At 37.2% G+C, this 24,870-nt stretch overlaps 2 protein-coding genes and 1 long non-coding RNA gene across 10 annotated transcripts in view; 2 read left to right on the top strand and 1 right to left on the bottom strand.

Moving 5' to 3' along the window:
* Positions 1-3,543, top strand: part of scn8aa (sodium channel, voltage gated, type VIII, alpha subunit a) — a 97,375-nt gene extending 93,832 nt beyond the window's left edge. The window contains exon 27 of one of the 2 annotated variants that reach the window (XM_087306159.1): positions 56-3,543. In XM_087306159.1, coding sequence (XP_087162285.1) covers positions 56-1,203 — 1,148 coding nt within the window. In that variant the 3' untranslated portion in view covers positions 1,204-3,543. 2 annotated transcript variants of the gene reach the window in all.
* A 2,868-nt stretch (positions 3,544-6,411) lies between these two features.
* Positions 6,412-11,287, bottom strand: LOC147838231 (uncharacterized). Of its 2 annotated transcripts, none has more exons than XR_015523681.1 (3): positions 9,452-11,287; positions 7,625-9,383; positions 6,412-6,796 (listed from the first exon to the last, which is right to left on the bottom strand). It is a non-coding gene; the product is annotated as an uncharacterized LOC147838231 (long non-coding RNA). The 2 variants fall into 2 exon arrangements; XR_015523680.1 differs by lacking the exon at positions 6,412-6,796 and adding an exon at positions 7,411-7,455 and having other exon boundaries at positions 7,629-9,383.
* The window catches only part of fignl2 (fidgetin like 2), a 107,390-nt gene continuing 91,004 nt past the window's right edge, over positions 8,485-24,870 (top strand). The window contains exons 1-5 of one of the 6 annotated variants that reach the window (XM_087305891.1): positions 8,485-8,906; positions 9,090-9,300; positions 10,289-10,386; positions 17,950-18,112; positions 18,210-18,322. The gene's annotated coding sequence lies outside the window, so the exon portion shown is untranslated. Of the gene's footprint in view, positions 8,907-9,040; positions 9,318-10,288; positions 10,387-11,238; positions 11,363-17,949; positions 18,113-18,209; positions 18,323-24,870 lie in introns of those variants that run through there. The other 5 variants (XM_087305887.1, XM_087305892.1, XM_087305889.1 and 2 more) reach the window with 5 other exon arrangements.

Here is a 24,870-nt window from a genome sequence, read left to right as displayed (position 1 = left end):
ATACAAATTTTGCTTATGTTGTGTTCTGCTTGTTTCTTTTCCCCAAAAACAACAGGTATGTTCCTGGCTGATCTGATTGAGAAGTACTTTGTGTCACCAACATTGTTCAGGGTAATCCGTCTGGCTCGAATTGGACGTATTTTGCGTCTGATCAAAGGAGCAAAGGGCATTCGGACTTTACTGTTTGCCTTGATGATGTCACTGCCGGCCCTGTTCAATATTGGCCTTTTGCTGTTCTTGGTTATGTTCATTTTCTCTATTTTTGGCATGTCAAACTTTGCCTACGTGAAGCGGGAGTCTGGCATAGATGACATGTATAACTTTGAAACATTTGGCAATAGCATGATCTGCCTGTTCATGATAACCACCTCAGCCGGATGGGACGGCCTTCTCGCTCCCATTCTCAACTACCCGCCAGATTGTGAGCCAACTAAAGAAAATCCAGGTACTAGTGTTAAAGGTAACTGTGGAAACCCTTCGGTGGGCATCTTCTTCTTTGTCATGTATATTATTGTCTCGTTCCTCATCGTGGTGAACATGTACATCGCCATTATTCTGGAGAACTTCAGCGTCGCCACAGAGGAGAGCGCTGACCCTCTTTGCGAGGACGACTTTGAGTCCTTCTATGAGATCTGGGAAAAGTTTGATCCTACTGCCTCCCAGTTTATCACTTTTGCCAAGCTGGGTGATTTCGCCGACACTTTGGAGCACCCACTACGTGTTCCTAAGCCCAACACTATAGAGCTGATCGCCATGGACCTGCCAATGGTGAGCGGCGACCGCATTCACTGCCTAGACATCCTGTTTGCATTCACCAAACGCGTGCTGGGTGATAGCGGCGACCTGGACATGATGCGGCAACAGATGGAGGAGCGTTTTATTGCTGCCAATCCTTCCAAAGTGTCTTTTGAGCCCATCACTACCACCCTGCGCCGCAAACAGGAGCATATGTCTGCTGGAGTCATCCAGCGTGCTTTCCGTGCCCATCTGATTCGGAAAGGCTTCATCTGCAAGCGTTTACTCAGCAGCAGCAGGCTGGAGAATGGTGGTACTAATCAGGACAAGAAAGAGGGCACACCTTCTACTGCCTCACTGCCATCCTACGACAGTGTGACCAAACCTGAGAAGGAGAAGTTGGAGGAGAGTGACAGTAAGGGCAAAAAGGGCAAAAACCAAAAAGATGTCAAGGAATCCAAGTTTTAGGAACGATGGACACTGTCTAGTTGAGACTTAAACTATCTATTCCAACAAAATGTATAGAAGAAAATTTGCAACAAAAAACACTGATATCTTTGAGCAAAACAGTTGTTTACATACAACAAATGCACCGGTGCAACAGGAAAGCAGCTTGGTTTTTACAAGATTCAATGATGACCAAACCAACTTATGAGCTTACTGTCTTACATTTTGTGCTAAGTGACCAAGATTTTACTGTTCCAACTGCGGCCAAAAGGCACTTACAAGGACAAACTAAATAACAATCTATGGCAGAAATCTTTGATAGGGACCACCTGCCAATGGACAAACTAGTACAAAGCAAGCTCATAAGATGGCTTCCTTTGCACTCACATGTGTGTGGAGTTCAGCATTCCTCCGCTACGGACATCCCGTTCAAACACTACACTGCCGAAATCCGACGGAAACCTCCCACTCATCCCAGGAGGATTCTGGGACTTTGTATTTTAACCATAGGAGAACCAATAATAATGATGTTAACTGAATCATGTGGAGTGTCTGCCGAAAAAAACAAACAAACAAACAAAAAAAACAGAACATTATGCAAGGGTTTTCAGTTGTTGTGATGAATATTTCACCTTATTTGATCCACAGAAAGTAGGGGAAAACGTTCAGCCCATTCATCTCGTCATCATCTCTTTGTTATACTAAAAAAAAAGACATTTTATACATGGGCTTTCACATCGATATTGGGTTAGGGAATCTATCAGGGTTTTGACTTGGGCTGATTAGGACTTACTCAGACCGAGTTCCTGGTAAATAAATAACTAATTGTGCTCGTTCAATGCATAGAAATGACTTGCATGGTGGCATGTTTTGATCAGGAATCATGCATGTATAATCATAGTCCACTTGACACTGCTACTCAAACCACATCAGTGGCTTGACCATACATTCGATGATGTCCACTAGTAATCAAATTGAATAGATATAGCTGGGAAATGATTGGTCAATAGCAACATATTTAACTTCTGGCTATGACAAGTATATTTATACTTACCCCACATGAAGCTTGCTTCCTGATTAACCAGTTTTCACACCATGCGTCATGTGTGTACTTTTGAGGTGGTCGATCAAAGTTATTCCTTTGTTTGGATATACAGTGTGACAACTGCACATTCCTACACCCTTACGGGTGTTTCACTGCCCTGGACTTGAGGAGAAGTTGGGATGAAAATTTGGAGAACTCAATTTCATTCGAATCAAATCTTGGGTTCATAAACCTTGATTTGCTTTTTTGCACCAGCAATATTATTCAACTGCCCCTCGATGTGCAGCTGAGGCTCCAGTTGGGCCTTCACTAGGACTTCAAAAGGTACAGCCAAGCCACCATGCCATTTAAACCCTTACAATGCTTGGTCAGGCCTCAGCGGGAGGCGATCTCTTCAATTGTCTTCATGTCAGCACATTTTCATGTTTACCATTTTAAAGGGGTCGTCAGTTGCGTTAGCATCGTGTTGTGTCTTAAAAATGACGAGGAAAGCACCCGAGTAGCCATTTTGAATGCATCTTGTGGACATGATTAGCTTTCTCCCTGTTGAGTGACGGATGAGTATAGCTTGGGTTTTACATGTCATACACAGCAGGATACAAGGAGAGTGGACATTGAAGAATGAAGTATTGGGTACTTGTGTTGTCTGATAGCATGCAGTTTGTGTTAGCCATTGATGATGATGCTACAAATTGGTTTTTTCATGTGTCAAGTTGCTACCTCTTGAGCAAACTGCCATCCCTTTCTGCTCTGGGTGCAATGGAAATGTATTCGATTTGCAACAGAAGTCGTTTGTTTATCGTTTCATCATCCCTTGTTCAGTGAGAATGCTTATTCTGGTGTGGGCTAGCCCAGTGTCAGGGTCAGTAGATGTACGCCGCCAGAGCTGGAGTGCGGGAGAATCGCGCCAGGTTACAAACCCACTTCCTCTACTTCTCAGACCTGTAGGTCTGCTTACTGCCTGAGATCTCGAAATCCGTGGGGGTGCTGTGGACTTAAACCAAATGAAGCCTGGTGAAACACTTAGACTACCATGTAGTTTTCCTCCTACTCCCATTTTAGTTCAGATGTGAAATGATAAACCACTCTCACTCACTGTATGACAAGTTAATGTATCATTCAATGTACAGGAGGGGGCTATGATGTACATGGCACAATTGCTGAAAAAGAATGAACTTTTCGAGGAAAACTATAAGCATTGTAATATATTATTTTCTTTTAAATGGCATGCTTTGTTGTGGGTTTTGTAAATACAGAATTTTAAAGAACTACTGCTATTAATCTAATAATAAATTATAACGATGATATAGAATGGCTTCCAGCTGATGCCCTTGTCACATATTTTATTTTATTTTTTCCTTTTTTTTTTTACTCGTTTCACTTTTATTAAAGGGAAATGAATGATAAAATGTATCAAAAATATTCTATTTGACAAAGAATATATGTATAATATATGTATAATATATATTATATATATATATATGAAATATATGTATGAAAGGATATACAAAAGGAGCACTGTAATATTTAATTTATATGCAACATGTCCAGTGGATGTCGAAAAAAGATGATGTTGGAGACAAACTCACGCACGTTTGTTATCAGCGCTGCTTGGATATTCTAACCTGATGCTGTATGACAAGAGGGTTATGCAACCAGCACACCTCTGTAACCTTGAGGTTTTATTGACACGCGTACAAACACACACACACACACACATTTACACGTGAATGCACATATATGCGCCGTCCTGCCTATGGACATTGTGTGGTCACCCACCCGAGCCTAAAAGTCCAAAACAGTCACAGAGCAGTTGAAATATTTTATTCTTAAGGCCTCCCCGAACACTTCAGTGCCGCTGGTACTTACAGTATGGGCCTGAACAACAGTTTTGTATGCATTTCGTATCCGGTTTTTATGTGTTCAGTGATCTGTTTCTAGTGTTACTTCACTAATTGTCGTGTGCCTTTTTCTGAAATTTCTCCATGTTCCTACATTTTCTGAATTGCATTTCACTGCAGTTTTGGAGGATGGTGCCATATTTAACATGTAGTTGATAGTGGGGGAAAGACAGGAGAACACAAAATGGAGCACAGTGCAAATCAGGGACTATAGTCTGAAAAAGGCGTCTGGTGTGCTGCCAGAGGAACACTGAAACCAACCAAGAAAACAAGCCCACTTCTTCCAGATTTGATGTTACGAAATCTTCTGATGTTCTGTTTTCTGTATTTTGTGTATCATCCACTTGGCTTGTAAAAAAGAGAAAACACAAACAAAACAAGTATAGCTTGCCTTCAGACTTTTGTGTTGGTTTTTTTTGGGTTTGGTTTTTTCATCTTTGAAACTCACTTTTGTATCAGTATTCAGTTACTGGACTTCCATCTTTAGCATGACTAAAATGCTTTCCATTTTTGCTGAAAAGATTTCAAAAGTGCTTTTCAAACTGTTGTTTTGTTTGACACAGTGTTGTAGGAGGACATATAATGGTGTGTATGGCACAACCACTGGAACTCTTAGTAAGAACATATAAAAGATTGTCTTCATTTGAGCACGAAACTTTTTATTAACAATAAAGCAGCTTTCCAGTTGCACAGAGTCGTCACTCTTTTTGTTGAATGCACATTTAGCTCATGCATCACATAATTAGTCCTTAAGGACTGCAAAAGTATCTTCTCAGGAACACCACTATATTCAATCATTTTTCCTAGTCCCTTTATCTATCAGGGGTCGAATGAATCGTCAACTTATCCAGCATATGTTTTACACAAATGCCCTTCCAGCTGCAACCCAATACTGGGAAACATCCATACACACTCATTCACACACATTCACTAGACAATTTTAGTTTATTCAATTCACCTGTATAGCATGTCTTTGGACTGTGACCCACGCAAACACAGGGACAGCATGCAAACTCCACAAAGAAATGCCAACTGGCCCAGCTGGTACTCAAACCAGGGACCTTCTTGCTGTGAGGCGACAGTGCTAACCACTGTGTCACCCAACATAACTATATCTGTTTTAAAAACAACGTTGAAACTCATTGATTTCCACATGGAAACAATATTGAGATTTTCCAAACCCATTTAGTATCAAACCCATCATTTTGTGTGAATTCTGCCATTTAGAGTTTGACTATATTAAAATATACACTTTCAATTGAGGATAGGCATGAGATGCGCTAATAACATGGACTTCTAAACAAGAAATGAAAGCGCCCCTGTTCATCTAGTAAGTCATGGTTTAGCAGAGAGATCAATAGAAAGCTATTAGCTGTAAGCTTAAGTATCAATGACACTCATCTGACTTGCCTCCTCGTCTAACCTCAGGGGGTTTGCATCCCAACTACTAGCTCTTGGTTGAATTGATTTGTGCTTTTACCAGTGCAGCATTTGTCAAAGAATTACTTGAGTCTGTGAAGAAAATACAGTTGCTCTCATGTTCATTGTTGTGTGACCGTAGAGGAATATTTTGAATGCATATCATTCTTTTCCACACAAATATACTGTAAGTGATCGTTTACTCTAGACTTTGTTTGCTCACACTACATGTTGGTGAGTTGATTTTGAGAACCGAATCACATTTATGAATGAATGATTATCAGTATGGGGGCTCAAAACGGCAAAAAATTCAAAACCACAACTAAATTATTTAATAGTTTATGTATAATTATCACCTCAGCTATGGTCTTGACTAACCTGAAAGCCTAAAATGATCTGTGATCTATATTTGGAAAGATTATAGGGTTGTCAAAAACGCATGGGTACTAATAGATCTCAGCAAGCTTTTTTGTTTTTAGAAGATGTCTGATAGACGTCTAAACTTAGTCGTCTTGGCTAAAACAAGGCTAAATTTGAGCTCTCAGTGAATATCTAATAGACGTCTTAGAATAGGCCAAAACTAGTCCTGAAATAAACAGAAATGAATGACTACTACACATATAAAGTCTTTCTAATCTGTTGATTTGACGACTGGTGTGGTTTATTTATGAACTAATTTCGAGAGGACCACGTGGTTATGATTAAACATGGCTGGTACCACATCAGCTCCGTTTATTCGCACCAATCAGATAAATACTGACACATTATAAATTACTAGTTTTCTACTCCAGTCATCTTTGTCTTGTCCCCGCTTCTACCCCTACTCCTCCCCTTCTCTAATAGGGTGGCCCAGTGGGTAGCACTGTTGCCTCACAGCAAGAACGCCGCTAGTTCGGCCCTCTTCGAGCCGGTCGGCGTTTCTGTGCGGAGTTTGCATGTTCTCCCCGTGTTTCGTGTGGGTTTTCCCTGGGTTCTCCAGTTTCCTCCCACTCTCCAAAGACTTATACCATAAGTAAATTGAATACTTCAAAATAACAGCCTAAGGCAACTAATAGTCAGATATATACCTACCTGAGCTCAAACTCTCCTCTCATCCTTCAAACGGGAGGGAGCCCCGGGCTCAAGGATAATCTGGGCTCAGGGCTCTCCATGGACAGCATGTCAAACACGCTTTATTATCAATCATCAGTTAAGTGGTAACTCTTGAAGTCTAGTTTTGGCCTACTCTTAGATGTCTATTAGATTTTCACTTAGCCTTGTTTTAGCCAAGCTGTTTACTTTAGATGTCTATTAGACGTCTATTAAACAAAATTGTTTGCTGGGAAATGTTTTAGTAGCATGTATTTTAAATGATCATTATCTTTAAAGTTTATCTAGAGAATTATGAACAACTAGATCATTCATTTGGCCTTTGAACTTTGTGGGACCTTGAAACCATAGATAACAAAGGGCTGCATCGAAAAATCACATATAATAATACAGTAGATGAGATGCAAGTATGTTTCACGAATCTATCTACTATGAACTAAATTGTGACACATGATAAACCATGTTTTCACAGTCATGTGACCTAAGGCATCAGTTGTGTTACTTCTTTGCCATTCACAAATCTTCTATGGCTTCATGGGATAGTACTTGTTGAACGCACACTTCAGAATCTCCAAAGAAGTGGTAGCCTGCTTCAACTGGGTGTTTTACAGCTGCTGTAGTAATGAAACCTCTGTCATCATTTACTCTCGTGAAGGATCACATTTTAAATCTTTAAATTTATCTCTTTTGTTGAACATATTGAACACATAAGACATTTTGAAGAATAGTAGCTTATATTTTTTCCTACCACCCAGCAAACAATTTTGTGTTTAGTAGATGTCTAATAGTCCTCTAAACGTAGACAGTTTGACAACAAGACTAAACTTGGGCTGTCAGTGAAAATCTAATAGACATCTAGGAATAGGCCAATATTAGACTAGCTGTCAAATTTGACAAATTAGACAGACTTTATATGTGTAGTCATTCATTTCTGTTTATTTGATGATAGTCTAGTTTTGGCCTATTTAGATGTCTATTAGATTTTCACTGACAGCCCAAATTTAGCCTTGTTTTAGCCAACAAAAAATGCTTGCTGGGTACGAATGTCGGTGTCTACTGGTTACCAACATTTTTCAAATTTTCTTTTTTCTTTAATTTTAATCAAACACTTTTTTTCTTTATTTTTGTTCCTCACAAAACTCAAAGTTGGAACTAGATGCTGCATGAATGGTGAATAAATGTTAGATAAACATTTATTAAAATAAATCATGCTGACAGAACGTTTTAGTGGTTGAAAAAAAAAAGAAAATGCCAAACAAACAAAATCTTACTGTTTCATTTCTGTTGATACGGGCAGCCATATTGGATTTTGGGTTGCTGCAGTGTCTAATGCTGTAATTCAGGGATATATTGGTAAATGGGTAATTTTCCAAAAGGACAGGATCTCAGGACTTCTGACATTTAAGAACAGTATAGCTAATATAGATGGCAACTGTTTTTTCTTCTGAGTATACATGGAAGTAGATACCAATTATGATTTTAACCTAAAAATAGGCCTATAATGCACAAGTAAATACTAGCACTAGCTCTGTAAAATGTAGGCCTATATTTAAATGTAAAGCTTCACTTAAAATATAAGAAAGTCAGAATTTTATTAGATGGTTTAGGTTGGCTTTTTTCTGTGGCTGGGACGGTGGATATCCAATTAAATAAAATAAAAGAAATAAAGAATATAAAGCAAAGCATGCACAATGTAAACCACATTCGAGCTAATATTTAAACCTTTTCCTCGCTTTTCCTCCATTTTGGAGCTGAGCAATATACTGTCCCTGCTCCCCTTTCTGCAAGTCACATGGTTTGCTCTCCTGATTTCGCTCTTCTATCGCCAAATCTTACGACGCGTGACATCCCCCCCAACCCATCCGTGAACGAGCCACGCGTGATTCGGACCTGGTCTTTATCTTAAGATGTCTGTCTGAGTCTCGCCGCCCCCCGGTCCAGCGTGTGCGAGGCGAGGTGGAGAATGAAACTGAGCGGGGAAGACGGAGAGGAGAGAGAGGGTGCGGCGGAGCACTGCAGTGCAGATAAATGAATGCACCATTGGTGGCTGAGTCAGCAGCCCACTCCCAGTTTGGCCCACTGCCTGCACCAACTGTGTATGTGGAGGAACAACATGTATGCATACTACAAACAAACACGCTCGCGCGGGCGGTCGATATGTCTCCTGCCTGATCGTTTTGCAGTCATAGTTGCACTGGCCAAATCATTACGTTTCTGTTTTCCGTGAGCTTGCGAGCTCGACATAATTCTTTTCAGGTTCATGCACTGAAGTAAGTAAACCTCCTTTTTGTTTGTTTTTTGGGGGTATTCGTTTGTAATAAAAATTAAACCCATACAGAAATGCCATAAGTATAATAGTTGTTTATTTAAAATAGATATTGCTTTATTCAATTTGTTTTTTCAGGTCTGGTTATTGCATCCAGCTGCTGTGATTTATGCTCTGGTGCTTTCAGACTCCACCTAAAGAAAGTCAACTCCAGTGAATCAATGAAGAGAGGTTTCACTGTCATGTCACCCCGATCTTCACCAATCCTCGCGCTCCACCGCCTGAGCAGCACCAAAACTGCACAGGAACTGAAAGCAGAATGGATGTTTTTTTTTTTTGTTTTTTTTTTTTTTGGGGGGGGGGGAATGTGCGTGACGACAGAGCTGCTGGATGATGATGTGGGTACTGAGTCAAGGTCTGGAGTTACTTCACATTCAGTGTGTTCTTGAAATGTTTAAATAACCACATATTATGTCTCACGCTGCAAGGATGAATCATAATGCATTTACCTGAAAATATATGTATTTATATTATTTGTGTGTTATTGACTGTAGCGCAGGGGTGTCAAAGTAAATTTTTGGAGGGCTGCAGCCCTGCAGAGTTTAGTTCCAGCCCTGCTTCAACACTCCTATCTGTAGGTTTCAAACAAGCCTGTAGCACTCAATTAGTTTGACCAGGTGTGTTTAATTAGGGTTGGAACTAAGCTGCGGAGCTGCGCCTCTCCAGGAACTGAGTTTGGCGCCTGCGCTGCACCTGCAGTTGACATATGAGAATTTGTGTGCTCAAAAAATTATAATGCCATGACAACAAAATTTATTATGGTACTTTAACTTTTCAATCAGGTTTCAAAAAACTGTTTAGTTGTACAAAGTATAAGTTAATATTTTAGTCATATTATGTAGGTTGAAATATAAAAAGTTAAAAAAAGAAAAAAAATGAAGGTAGCAAGAATTTAATTTTACAGTGTTTGTTTTTGTATTGCGCGTACACCCTGTAGATTCAACAAAGTAGTAAAAAAGACAGGCTCTGCATTACAGCAGACAAAGACATTGCTTTCATGTTTTCACTTTAACCATGGATTTATTATAGTAAAAGTGGAGTAACCATGCATTTTGTTTTATTGATTAGCTACCATTTGTATGACTGCTGTTTTAAAACATGGTTAAACTACAGTTAATGTAGCAGAAACAGAGTATTTGTGGTAATACCATTGTTTAGTTTTTTTTTTCTTTCATGACTGAATTTGTTAACACACACACACACACACACACACACACACACACACACACACACACACACAAATATAAATTACATATATCATTAGAAAAAAAATTGTAAAATGTTAAAGTTTTAAATTATAAACGTAGCCCTCTTGTCATTTATTAGACAAATAACAAACTGGCCAGCACATTCAACTGTCCTCAAATTCTGGAGCTTTGTCAGTAAGAGGTGGGTCTTCCGAACCTCCCTCCCCCTGGCTACAGGTTTGTGTTCTATATGTTTTGTCAGGTTCATTTTGATATGAGAACTATTGCTTTATCATAAACTGTTAAAACAGTGTACTGATTGATGGTGTTTGCTTCTAAATATAATACATCTAATTTGTCTCATATTTTAAAAGGTGAAAGATCAGGGATCTAATTAGGTAGTCTTTTGTCAAGCCATTTTTTAAAAACAGATCTGATTTTCTTCTTTAGGTGAATTGCTTGCTATAATCCCCATGAACTTTTCAACTTGAAATGCCATTGTGGATGTGTAATGTCTTTAACACAGCTGCACAGCAGATGCTTTTAAGTAATAAGTCTGATCCAGAGTGCACATGACCCTTCATTAATGTTCTTCTGATACTTTAATGTAGTTTAATGTTGCAAAACAAAAACTATTGCTTTAGATTAAACTCAGATTTTGTAGGCTAACGATAGCTCACTTAAACAGAAAAAAAAAACTTGCTGGAAAGCAGCAAGCAAAAACATCTTATAAAACGCTAAGAAACAGCTTGATAAATCAGCTCTAAGAAGAATACAGAAGTTGTCTGGACCGAATATTTTAGGCAAATCAAATATATATTTTTTTCTGCTTAATTATTTTCTAAGACAATTAATAAATAATATGTAAAAACAAATCTAGAAAAGGTAAAGTCTAGCATGCCTAAAGCACGTTTTCTTGATTCTGAAATACTTTTTAAATATATTCTAAATATATGAAGGTTGACATTAAATAGATATTTTACTGAACCACACATTTACAAATATTTGCCTGATGCGGAATCCTACATTTCTTGCCCTCGTCGCGTCAGTCACATGACAAGTGATATAGCCTATACTCACGTATGACATGAAGCAAAAATGGCAGCATTCGTTATGTGCTTCGCCAACGGACCAAGGCAAACAAACAAACAAAAAAAAAAAACAAGCTAAAACTGTCCCTGGGATGAATGGAACATGAATTCTTTGACTTCAGGTAGCTATAATATTACTTGTGCTAAAAACAACAACAACGAGCATGCAGGTAAAACAACGGCCCATGTTTCTTTAATCGTTTATTTAGTTTATATAGCTTGGGGGTGTTACTTAAAAGTACACGTATCCATCAATTCATATGCACTTTATTTTAAATGACCCAAGACTGATTATTTTCGAATAGGCTTCCCTACCCTAACATTGGTAACTGAACCTGTAGATTGAATCATCAAAGTATGATGCTGATGCTTAACAATCCTAGCCAAACATAGGCTACTGATTTGGCCCACACTCTTCTATTATCTAGAAATATATCATAACAAGAAGTTCACTGTTTACTCGCTTTTTAGGCTATGTTAGAAACTGTAACCAGTGACGACCATAATAGTTTTCAGCATTTTAAAAATATCTTTTGTGTTCAACAGAATAAGTGGCAAGTGATTAAAGAGTATCCTTAATGATTATATAATATAGAATTTAGGCTACAACTTCTAATTTAAACCTTGCAAACGTGTTGCCCCTCTCTCCTAATTGTGACAACTCAGCGTGAATTTGATAGTGGAAGTATTTAAAAAACACAAAAGGAAAAACATTAAATAGAACTGATTTTTCTCGGGTAATGCTGCAGTGTATAACTCTCACAAGAGGGCGCCATTTAGCCGACAATAGGCCACGACAGATAAACACTGGCAATGTTAGAAGCAATGTAACATTGTAAAAAGTCGATATATTTATCTATATTTAAATAACGTTATTGTTTGTTCAAACAATTCACTTTGAATATTAGTTTCCAATTACATAACCCCGGTGGATTCTAAGAAAGACTAGTATTGGTCATACCAGGATGTCAGTGTTATGAGTGTAGTACATGGAAATATCTGAAGATGGCATAGTTTCCTATCTAAATTTTACTTCGCTTTCTGCCTACTTGTCTAGTCAAGACAGTACTAATAAATGATACAAATTAACCAGCCTGTCATTACTGTAAAGGTAGAACTGGAAAGTGTATGCCAAATTGTTACAGATCTTTAATTTTTCTTATGATTTATTCAGTGCGTTTCCTCCATTGTCAAGTCTTTATAGCTTTGAGGTATTAATTAGTGCTTTTTTAACAAAGTAGTGCTTTAAAGAAGGTTTTGCAGTCCACTTGAACATTCACATTTGCAGTGCTGTATTTGTTTTTCTTTGCGCTTACATTTACATTCATGCGTGCTACTTTTCTGCATTTGAGGTATGGCAATATTAGCACACAGTGCCTGGATGTCCTTGCTAGATTTGTAATAAGCAGACTGCATGTATTATTCAGCACTGTGTGGACAGGTCCCACTCTGCTCCATGCTTTTCTCTCTCTCTCTCTCTCTCTCTCTCTCTCTCTCTCTCTCTCTCTCTCTCTCTCTCTCTCTCTCTCTTTCTCTCGTGTCCTGTCCATCCCCCAGGGACTGGATGCCTAAATTACTATTTCTATTTGATATATTCCCATTGCCCGTCCCTTAAAATGCATAGAGGGAGAATGGTGTGTTTGGTGGGGGTCACTATGTAGCGGTCACTCTGTTGAAGTCAGAGGTGGACTGGTGAATACAGATTTATGCAGTCTTTCCTGTGAAATCATAAAACAGCAATTTCACCTCTCTACGTTTTCTTTTCTGATGAGGTCAGGAAGGCAAACATTTGTTTTACTCAATTGTGCTCACATTTTGTATATTGAATCTATTTCAGATTTGTCTTATAAACATCTTGGATGGATGCGACTCTTGCATCTCTGTGATTTGAGGAAAGATGTTTTCTGTTAACATAAAATGGTTGGTGTTTATTCCATTAATCAATACTCAATTATTCAAAAGTCTTGTTGTCGATCCCAGTTGTAAGAGCAACAAATAATAACTTGACTTCTTGTTGATTACTTGAAAAAGTGGCAGAGGGTAGATTTTTCTGATGAATCATCTGTTGAACTGCATCCCAATCATCACTAATACTGCAGAAGACCTTTTTGAACCTGCATGGACTCAAGATTCTCACAAAAATCAGTCAAAATCGGGTAATAGAAAATAATTGTTTGGGGTTACATTCAGTATGGGGGCATGCCAGAGGTCTGCTGAGTGACAACATCAACAGCCTGAGGTATTTGTGCCGCTCATTACATTACAAACCACAAGAGAGGGCAAATTCTTCAGCAGGATGACTCTCGTCATACTTCAGCCTCCACATCAAAGTTCCTGAAAGCAAAGAAGGTCAAGGTGCTCCAGGATTGGCCAGCCCAGTCACAGACATGAACATTATTGAGCATGTCTGGGGTAAGATGGAGGAGGCGTTGCAGATGAATCCAAAGAATCTGATGAACTCTGGGAGTCCTGCAAGAACACTTTGTGCCATTCCAGATGACTTTATTAATAAGTTATTTGAGTCATTGCAGATGTGTATGGATGCAGTCCTCTAAGCTCATGGGAGTCACACACAATATTATTTTTCCACTGCACCACCACTTTATATTCTATACTGAACATAATTTCTGTGGAGTGACAAGACTTTTGTCTCAGCAAAGTCAGACCTTACTGTCCTTTTGGTAAAATAAGCATACTCTAAAGGCCTTTGCCTATCATATAAGCCACTTCTAATACTAAATGATCAACTAGAAGTCAAGTTATTATTTGTTCTTCCTAAAACTTGGATCGGTGACAAGACTTGTCAGGTAGTGTTGTTAAAATGTATGTAATGCATTCTTTCTATTGGCATTGATTTAATATGGTTTTGAAAACTAGGTTTTAACAAGATTTATATTTATTGCATTGCAGTTGTAGCTTATTTTCCTGCTTTCTTTTATACCTTAAGCACTTGTGAGAGTTCATGTTGCAAATTATTGAAAATATTTTTAGTTTAAAATATTTGAGGGTCATTTTAAACATTGATGTATTAATAATTATACATTTTAGGAAGTATTCATTTATTTTCCTTCCGCTTCGTTCCTTTATTAATCAGGGGTCGCCACAAGGGGAAATGAACTGCCAACTTATCCAGCATAGGTTTTACAAGGCGGATGCCCTTACAGATGCAACCCAGTACTAGGAACGATCTATTCTCACTCATACACTACAGCCAATTAAGTTTATTCAATTCACCTATAGCACATGTCTTTGGACTGTGCTTAATCAAGTAATCAAGCTCTAACTTAATTTTATAAGTTACGTAAGCTGTTTTGAGTCAGTTTAACATAATATAAGTTCAATAGACTCATAAGATTAATTTGATACAGCTTAAAAATTTAAGGCAACCAAGCTTTTTTTACAGTGATGGGCAATTTTTTAAAATGTTATTAAGCAGCTTAGCCGTTTTGTAGAAAAAATAGTAATAAATATCAAAATAATAAATAATAATATCTCAAGTGTCCTTTTCATTAGGAATATTTTTTATTAGACTAACACTGAACTTTAATCATTGATCTCCTCAAAAAAATCAATTCATTAGACTTGTGATGAGCATGTACTCATATGCCTGGATTTAGATTGAATATTTGTATTCAGAACAAGAGAGTCCCATTTGTGTTTATCAAAATAATGGTGACTGTATCAATAAGGAGATTAATTACTCTGCTTATTGATATCAGTCAGAATATGTCCCTTTGAATAATAAAAAATGTAAACATAATAATAATAGTAATAATAATGTAGATCTTCTTGATTTTACTAGCCTCTCTTGTAAAAAAAAGTGCATTTGAAAAATTTGTAGATAACAATAATAGCCAAATTAGTATTCTAATTCAAGATTTAGAGTAAAAGTTACTTATAAAATATTTTTCTTCCATTTAAAAACAATACAATAGTGAAAGATGACTTCTCTTAAGTCAGATTGTATGTTTTCTGGCACAGCTGGATGTTGCACTGAAGAAGAATATTTGTTTGCATTGGCCAAACTGATTAGCTGAAGTCACACCGAAGCAAAACCCAACAGAGGATTCTGTTTGGTCTTAATAACTTTTTCGATATTTTATTTTCACTATTTATGATGGCATTGCAGTCAAAAATAGAACAAATGAGTATGTTTAGGACAAATTCTGGACCTTTGTCAGTAAGGGGTGGGTCTTCCGAACCCCCCTGGCTACTGGCCTGAGTAAGGAGCTAATTAATAGTCAGTGAATTCCTAACTTTTTCCATATTCGGTGCAAAAGAAAAAGATATAGCTGAATCTTTGATGTGCTGAGGCAGTTCTGAAAAAAATCCACTGCTCCTTTTCATGTAAACATGTTTTTAGAGCCTGGAGTAGTTTCATTGGTTTCTCTCCAGATGCTGTTTCATGGCCAGAGCTGTGAGCTAATTACACCTTTGTTGCTAATGTTCCTGCCAATAAACACTGTAACTGAGGTCAATAGTTTAGCCGGGCCTTTTTTTCCTCCATTTATTTGGGCTGTTAATGATAGGATATCAGATTCCGATCTCTTTTTCCTGTGTCGGCCCCTCTTCGCTCCCCTGCTCTCTGCCATAGCCTGGAGGAGTGTGGAGCGCGGGCCAGCATCTGGGCGAAGCCTGCTGAATGGGGCCCTTTCTTGCCAAAGCCTGCGTTCCGGCCAATGCACGGCAATGTACACTGGCAAGAACGGAACGGCTGCTATCATAACAGCTCCTCCAGGCTCGCTTTTCACATCTCCTCCTGCTTTCCTCCTTAAACTCACACCCTTCCTTTTCTGTCATCTCCTCCTGTTCCGTTCTCACCTTTCACCCCCAGCGCTCTGTCTCTCTCTGCGGGTTGAGAAGTGTAAATGAAACGTGGAACATCTCTGGCTTGGATCGGGCCGAAAGATTTATTGAAAACCCAATGCACGGTGGTCCGAGGGTCCGCTGAGGAGGTCAGATAGATGAAAATGACTTGTAACAAGATCATAAAATGCAGACAAAGCTTTGGAAAGGAGAAAGCCTTGAGCCGGGGGTTGGGGGTCATATTCCACACGCAATGAGCAGCTGAACTATTGTCTCAGGGTGGAATGATGGAGCAAATGAACAGAGTCGTGAAGCTCCACCCCTCAGGAGAGCTGGTGCATCACAAGGTCATATCATAGAGAAAGAAGAGAAGTGAATTGGAGAAGAAAGCCATTGTTATTCCTTATAATAATATTACTGGAGATCTTTCTTGTCATCGACTTTGAGGTCTTGAGATTTATTGTGCCTTGTTTTTCAAATGAAGAAATTTTGAAGGCCTTTTTTTCGGTCAATATGCAAGAAAAGCACAGTATACAGTAAACTGTCAAACTATTTATGTAAAGCTTTTTTTTTGAATACAAAATGATTAGCCTCTCTGATCAAATATTTTCCAAGTGATGTTTAACAGAGCAAGGATTTTTCCTTTGTAGAAATTCTATTTTGTGGTTTGACTGGAATAAAAATAAATGTAAAAACTGCCAAGGAAAATAGAAGATTGTTTGAGGGACCACTTAATTGTTAACTTGACTTAATTGATTTGTGTTGGGACAGCCTGAATGATTTGTGTGGAACCCTGCATTGTTTACAGCAGGGGTGCTCAAACCTTTTCATATGAACGGCCAAAAACCAAATATCATTGAGAGCTGTGGGCCGAAGGTAAATATACCAAACCATATTACATTAAAGTTGTCATGGCTAATTTCCTCATTATTTCATAATATTTCAAAATAAATAACATTATTTTATTATTAGTAGTAGTTTTAATTATTATTATTCTAATCATATTAATGCAGTATAACTTATTCAATTATAACTTATTGCAGTGAAAAAACATTACCAATCACATTTATAACACAGTGTAGTTTAAAACTAAATAGTTAAGCAGAATCTTCCTTTGACTCATTGCTCACCAAAGTTTCTGCATTGTCATGTGACATCATGTCCATTTAAACTAAATTGATTAATTTACACCATTTCGTCACCTTAGAATAATAAGGTTCTATCTGACATTTTGTCAGAATTAAGTTATTGACATATTCTTATTAAATTACAACTTATTTACATTTTTTCACAAGTTGTTTACATTTTAAGACTTCTAATATAAAAATCAAATGTTACACTCAAACTGTTTGCTATGGAATGGAAAACTCATTATCTCAAAATCATTCAAAATGCAGATAGAACCTTATAATTCCAAGATGATGATTTAAGTGAAACATTTAATTTCTGTTAGCTTTTAACAATAAAACAAACAAAGGTTTAAATTAAATTTGAATGGACAATCTCGAAACCATCCCCATCATTCTCCCTCTCTACTCTGATAGGATGACCTTAGTTTGAGCATATCTGGTTTACGTGACGTTATACAATGAGTAAGTGGTAAAAGGTTCCTTTCTTAATGTGTAATTCATTGAATCATTTATTCAAATGATGCATTTGATTCAGATTCATTTACAAAAAAAATAGTTTGCTTTATCTATGAATAGATTGAATCATTGGCTGATTCAGTGACTCATTCGATAACAGATTCATTTAGAAGCGACAACCTCCTCTTGCTCTGAAATTCACAAATGATCTGCCTCAGCTTTGTTTAAATTCATGTTACTTTTGTACAATTAACGTTTTATAAGAAAAACATCATAAAATTAAGGCTCCTCCTCTATATGTGACTTTATGTATACAGATTTGGACTGCATAAGAAGACCCTGCACACCATTCAGAGCTGAAATCCTGTTAACCCGTGACCCATTACTTGACCCACTGAAGTGTTGGAGGAGACTAAAATCAAGAGTGAAACAATAAAACTCTGAGAGTCACAGTCTCATGCTTAAGTGGGTTTGAGAAAGGTAAATGTCTTTTGTTGCTATTTTACACAAGACAGTTTAAGTTGTGTGACCAAGAGAAATGGGATGTTATGAGACTGAATCTCTCTGCTATTTCCAGAGTGATTGTGAATCTGATGTCTTGTTCAGAGATGCTTGTAAGGGAAGGAAGCACATTACCCATCTCTTCTGCTGGCATCCTGCTTGCTCACCTTCCCTATCTTTTCTAACAGAGTGAGTATCTTTACATGATTTAATAAAACCAGATTTAAAATCAATTTAAAGTCAAGATTTTTTTTAAAGGTTTGCAAATTCCTCAACAACAACAAAAGAAGAAGTATGATTTGATAATAAAACAGAGTTGTAAGAACTTGGATATGTGAGAAAAGTTTTCATATCTCATATTTCATATCAATGTCTCTTATTACCTTTGATAAAATAAAAAGAAAATAAAAAGTGTGTATGTATGTGTATATATATGTGTATATATATATGTATATATATATATATATATATATATATATATATATATATATATATATATATATATATATATAAATGTATGTATAAACAACTTGATAAGTTGTTGTGAATTTTTCTTTATAAAAATTTATAAAATATGTTGAATATATATGATGATGAAATGAGCAGCTTTGTTTACCAAATTGTTGAATTTTTTCAAGATTTGTGCACACATTAATGTGTAAAGTTTTTTTCTTTAAAAAAAAAAATACTTTTTTAAATTGCTACACGGATCATGCAACAGCTAATCAAAACAGACCACATTAGCTTACAGTTTGTGAACTTGCAGTTCATGAAGAGCTGCTGTGTTTAACATAATCATACGAGTGAAAGGAAAGATGTGGCTTCTACTGTAGTGTTGTGGATCACTGATAAAGCTTATCTAGAAACAACTTAACAGACCTTCACACTTATACACTTCTCTTAGCATCTTAGCATTGTAGCTTCGACATGCATGTTAACCATATATATATACATTCGATGTGACCTACCCTGCTTTTGTCTATTAGAAGGAATGTGTCAATAGAGCCGCCGTTTTAGTAGAGGGTAGCGCTCCTTTGAAATGAATGCGGGACCAAGGTGCAGTGGAGGACTGTGTAGCCATCCAAAGCCAGAGATATACACATATACACATATATCTATGATCCTGCTGGTCAGAGTGCAATTTTTGTTTTTTAATTACGAAAATCATAATTTTATATTACTTTTCTACATTGATGGATGTGACCGCAGGGGTATTGGCGACAGAGTATGTGCATGGAAATGTAGTCCTGAAACACACCCCCTCTCCTGCTTTCTCTTCCTATTCTAACTTTGAGCGATTCGTTTGTGAATGACTCCCCATTTTGAACGGCTCATTCACTTAGCTGACAATAGTACAAGTTTTTGGCACCGCAGCATCTTGTTGTCATATTTCATAACATTGTTTACTGATTTTATTCAACAAAACTAGCATAAGCCCAGTTTGCCTTATAGTCAAGGCAGTAGGTGACTGTATTATCATCAATAACGTTACTTGTTGAGCACAAAAGTTTGTATGATACAAAAGCATAAAAAAAACGAAACCTTACCTGTGAAATGTTCTACCTTTTTGCTTTGTTTTCTTTGATTGCTTATTACTAAACCCGTACACAGCGCATCAGTCCAGCATCTTCACCTCTGGCACACTTTCTTGACTTGTGCGGTTGAATGTCATTTGTCCTGGGAGCACTGTACAAATGTGGCAGCGCTATTGACGTGTGCTCAAAGTCTGTATGCGGTATCTAGTTTATATATCTATGCATGTTAACTAGCTGTGTGTTAAATGTAAAATGTTATCTGTTCAAGATGACAGGGTTTGAATTTTCTACACAAATACTCTTTCCAACTTGCATGCTTGTTTTGAAGTCAGTTGGATGAACAAAAAGTTAAATTACACCTCATAATCATGCCAATACATTTCTTTGTTGACATGCTAACAGTGTTACCCTCTTTCTAACATGTTAACATCATAGATCTGAAGTACATAATAGCCAGCTGTGTTTTATATATGATGAGTTCAGATGCAAAAACCTCTAAATGCCGTCTGAAGTTTTCCTCTAAAATGTGAATTTTTTATTAGGCTCCTGTTCAATGATATCACTTTTATGACAAAGTCCTTTTCCCGATCTTTAAAGTAAAATTTCAACATAAACAAAGGAGGCTACAAAAATCTTCAGTTTTAATAAAAATTTCAGATGGCACCTTTAGAGGTTTTTGCTTCTGCAACTCTTCATATACAATGTTGTCCTCAGTTCCTGTTGAAAAACAAAACATTAGAAATCTTTGTAGAATGTGGAGTTCTTTTAATGGTTATAATAGAAATTATATCAGTTTTAGTGGAAACTGTATTGATCCTGTTGGTATCTACAATTAATTAATTACAGTGGGTATAGAAAAGAATCACACCCCCTTCGAAATGATTACATTTTGTTGCATTGTAGTCTGAAATGAAGACAGACACAGTTTTGTTTTATCTAAGTGTTATTTTTCAATACAATGTATAACATTCATGTAACACAAACATGTCAGAAAACAATTAACAAGCATAAAAACAAAATCACTCAGTTGTGAAAAGGATCACCCCCCTCCTAAAAAATACTTGTAAACTCTATCAGGTGTAGATAGTCACGTTCTTAACGACACACAACGCCATTTCACTTTCATTGGTGGTCAATTTGATTAGCTCAGCTTGAAAATAGTTTTATTGTAGCATTTCAACCATAGGTAGTGCAACTGAAGCAAACCATCAACTATGGGTGGCAAGGCATTGTCAAAAGATCTCTAAGATAAAGTTGTGGCCGGGCACTAGTCGGGGTGGAGACAAAACATTTCAAATACTTTATCAATGCATAGAAGCACAGTGAAGTCCATTATTAAATAGTGGTATTTGGTACAACACAGACCCTCCCTGGATCAGGACGTCGATCCAAACTGGATGAAAGAGCCAGGAGGAAACGGTCAGGGAGGCAACCAAGAAGCCTACAACAACTCTGAACAGTTGCAGGAATTTATGTCAAAGAGTGGTCATTGTGTGCATGTGACAACAAGATCAAAAATTCTCCACAAATGTGGCTTGTGTGGGAGGGTTGCACGAAAAAAAGCCTCTTCTCATGAAAAGCAACAAAGTCACAACAGAGCTTTGCCAAAACGCACCTAGAAGATTCCGAGGCCACATGGAAAAAATTTTTTATAGTCAGATATGACTACAATTTAATTATTGGGCCTCAACACCAAACGATATGTCTGGCGGAAATCCAATACAGCTCACCATCCAAATAACAAAATTTTTATAGTAAAAATGGAAATGGAAATTTCTTGTTATGGGGCTGTTACTCTACACTTGTAACTTGAGCACTTGTCAGGATATAGTAGGAAAAATAGATGGGGTAAAATATTGACAAATTCTTGAGGAAAATCTGCTGCTCTCTGCCAGAAAGTTATCAATGGGAAGATGACACCTCATTGAAAATCTGTGGAATGACTTGAAGCCTGTAGTACACAAGCAGACACAATCACATTTAACTGAACTTGAACAGTTCTGCAATGAGGAGTGAGCTAATATTGCAAAGTATAGATGTGCAAAGTTAGTAGAAACGCATCCCAACAGAATATAGGCTGTAATTAAAGCAAAAGGTCATTCAACCAAATACTGAAACAAGGGGGTGATCCTTTTTCCAACCTATTGATTGTTTTTTTTTTTTCAGACATGGTGTTATATGTTTTGGTTTGGTGTTAAGTTGCACTAATCAATACAGTTAGATAAAACAAAAACTGTAGTTGTTTCATTTCAGGCTACAATGCATCAAAATCTAATTCTTTTGAAGGGAGGTGATTCTTTTCTATACCCACTGTATTTATTTGTTTGCATGTAAAAACCAATAAATCCTAATATGTGTCAATTACAAGCCATTCAAATGTGCTGGTTTGAAAATTGTTAATTTAGTTTGCTTTGTTATGTGCAATTTTTTGTTAACATCTGATTTCTGTTGTTAGTTTGTTCAGCGGAGATATGACAATGTACATTAATTGTCTATAAACACTCTTGCTAGCGGGCATATTTGTGGTTTAGAAGTCAGTTGGCTGAACAAAAACTTTAATTACATCTCATATTCATGCCAATATATTTCTTTGTTGACATGCTGGGTAAAACCGCTACCAATTATCACCACCACACAAAGTGTCCTCCGGCCACACATGCACCTTATAGCCATTTGATTTTAAGGCTGTGGATGGCAGATTAGATTTATTTCCCCCACGCAGTTAATCCACTCATCTCAGTGTCTCATGCGTTGAAGAGCACTCATAATTGCAGTATGGCGATAAAGGGGCAGAAGTACCCGGCTTACGGGCCTGTAAAGAAAAGGCCGATCTGTTGGAACAATGACAATCGGGCTGGAGAATTAAACGCGTCACTGACCCGGGCTGTTCCCCTGCGCTCCTCGTCTCATTGTGCTGGGCTGATTGATTTTGACTGGGGTCACCTAAGCCCGTGCTGGGAGGCATGGGTCTCTGCACACGGGGCTAAACGTTTACATGCATTCATTTAAACACACATGCACATAGACACGAGCGCATACCAGGGCAGATGGGGACAGCAGCCTGTGAAGGGTTTACTGTACCCAGTGTGCATATATGTCTGTTTGGATTTGTGGATAATTGTGTACACAGGGGGGAAAATAAGTATTGAACACGTCATGTTTTTTCCTGGGAATAATAGAATGTAGATGTTGAACTGAAGCAGTGAATATTAATTTTACAACGATGAAGGGCAAAGGGTTGTTGAATCAGTACTGTGAGATTTCAGCTGCTGTCTGGGTTTTCACTGCCTTTCTTCACCTCCCTTTCTTCATGTGTTCAATACTTTTTCCCTGCGTCATTTCATTTTATTACGCATTTATGCAACTTTATTTGTAAACTAATTTGATTTGTTTTCTTTTTCATATATAAATTTCTTTGGTTGTTGCCTACATCCCGGGAAAGTTTCAAGTCAACGCACCTTTAAAAATATGTTTTCTGAGAAAAATGGTGACGTGTTCAATACTTATTTTCCCTGCTGTGTATGCATACACCATCAAGTCAAGTCAGCTTTACATTTTAATTCTTTTTACCATTGTTTCTAATCAACATTTTTCATCAGAATTTAGGATTCAACTTTCAAAGCTGTGGAAATTTAAAATGCTTTGACATTATTGGGCTTATTTTAGTTTATTGTAAGTTCCGTTCATTCACTGTGATTATTAATATAATAAGCTGTTGTGGTAGATATTTTTTGTGTAAATTTTGTGGAAACATTTCGTTTTTTGTGATTTAATGAACTAATAAGATGTTGATAAGAGAAACGTAGGTGTCACAGTGGTGCATTGGGTATTGCCTCACAGCAAGAACGTCGTTGGTTCAAGCCCCAGCTGGGGTGGTTGAATTTTCTGTGTGGAGTTTGCATGTTCTCTCTGTTCGCGTGGGTTTCCTCCGGGTGCTCCGGTGTCCCCCACAAGTTTAAAGACATGCGCTATAGGTGAATTGAATAAGCTAAAATGGCCATAGTGTATGAGTGTGAATGCGGGAGTGTGTGGGTGTTTCCCAGTGATGGGTTGCAGCTGGAAGGGCATCCGCTTCATGGAACATATGCTGGTTGCCGTTTCATTCCGCTTTGTTGACCCCAGATTAATAAAGGGACTAAGATGAAAAGAAAATGAATGAATGAATGAATGAAGAGCAACATACATGTATAAATGAAAATATTATGTTATTTGGAAATAATTTAAACGCCTACACTGTCAGTTTTGGTCAAATTTAATGTGTCCTTGCTGAATAAAATGGAGCCGCAAATTACATGACAGAAATAAATGTTTTTTAACTACGTATGAATTAAATTGATCAAAGTGACAGAGGCATCCATATTGTTACATAATATTTTAATTTCAAGTACATCCTGCGTTAGATCAATTTATTATATTAGTATGATTTCTGAAATAACAAGACTGGAGTCATGATTGTAATAGTTCAGCTCTGACTGATTAAATTTAGTGCTGGACAAAGATCATGAATCGTGATTAATTTCATCCAAACTAAAATTTTGTTTTGACACCATTTAAGTGTGTGTAATGTGTATATTTATGAATACACACAGGCATATTTAAGAAAATGTTTATATTTAGATATAAAAAAGTGTGTATGCGACACAGTGGTTAGCACTGTCGCCTCACAGCAAGAAGGTCGCTGGTTTGCAAACTCCTCACGTTTCTGTGAGGAGTTTGCATTTTCTCCACGTTCATGTGGGTTTCCTCCGGGTACTCTGGTTTTTCCCACAGTCCAAAGACATGCGGTGTAGGTGAATTGAAATTTGTGAGGATTTTTTTGTTTCTATGTATGTAAGTGTGTATAACATATACATAATAAAGATTTTTAATGCACACATATATTATGTTAAAACAAACTTTTTACAGCACTAATTAAATGAAAGTTTAATTTCAGTATATAAAATATATATTATTTATCAAATTGCACCTACTGTACTGTACTGTACTCTGAAAAAGTGGAAATAAAGGAAATGGTGAAATGGCTATTAAAAAGTATATATAGACCATTTTGAGGGATGTAAACAAAAACAATGGTCCCAGGGTATTTCCTGTTGTACATATTAATTACTATAGCTTCTGAGAATCCAAAAAGAGCCACATATTATTAAATAATGTTATGATAGCTGTTGTTACAGTTATGAAATACTTTGATAACAAGCAAGA

Source organism: Danio rerio, chromosome 23 (genome assembly GCF_052040795.2).
Source record: "Danio rerio strain M-AB ecotype USA chromosome 23, GRCz13ab, whole genome shotgun sequence".
In the NCBI taxonomy this organism is placed as follows: domain Eukaryota; kingdom Metazoa; phylum Chordata; class Actinopteri; order Cypriniformes; family Danionidae; genus Danio; species Danio rerio.
Note: the sequence above shows the minus strand (reverse complement) of the source record. Positions and strands in the feature narration are given on the sequence as shown.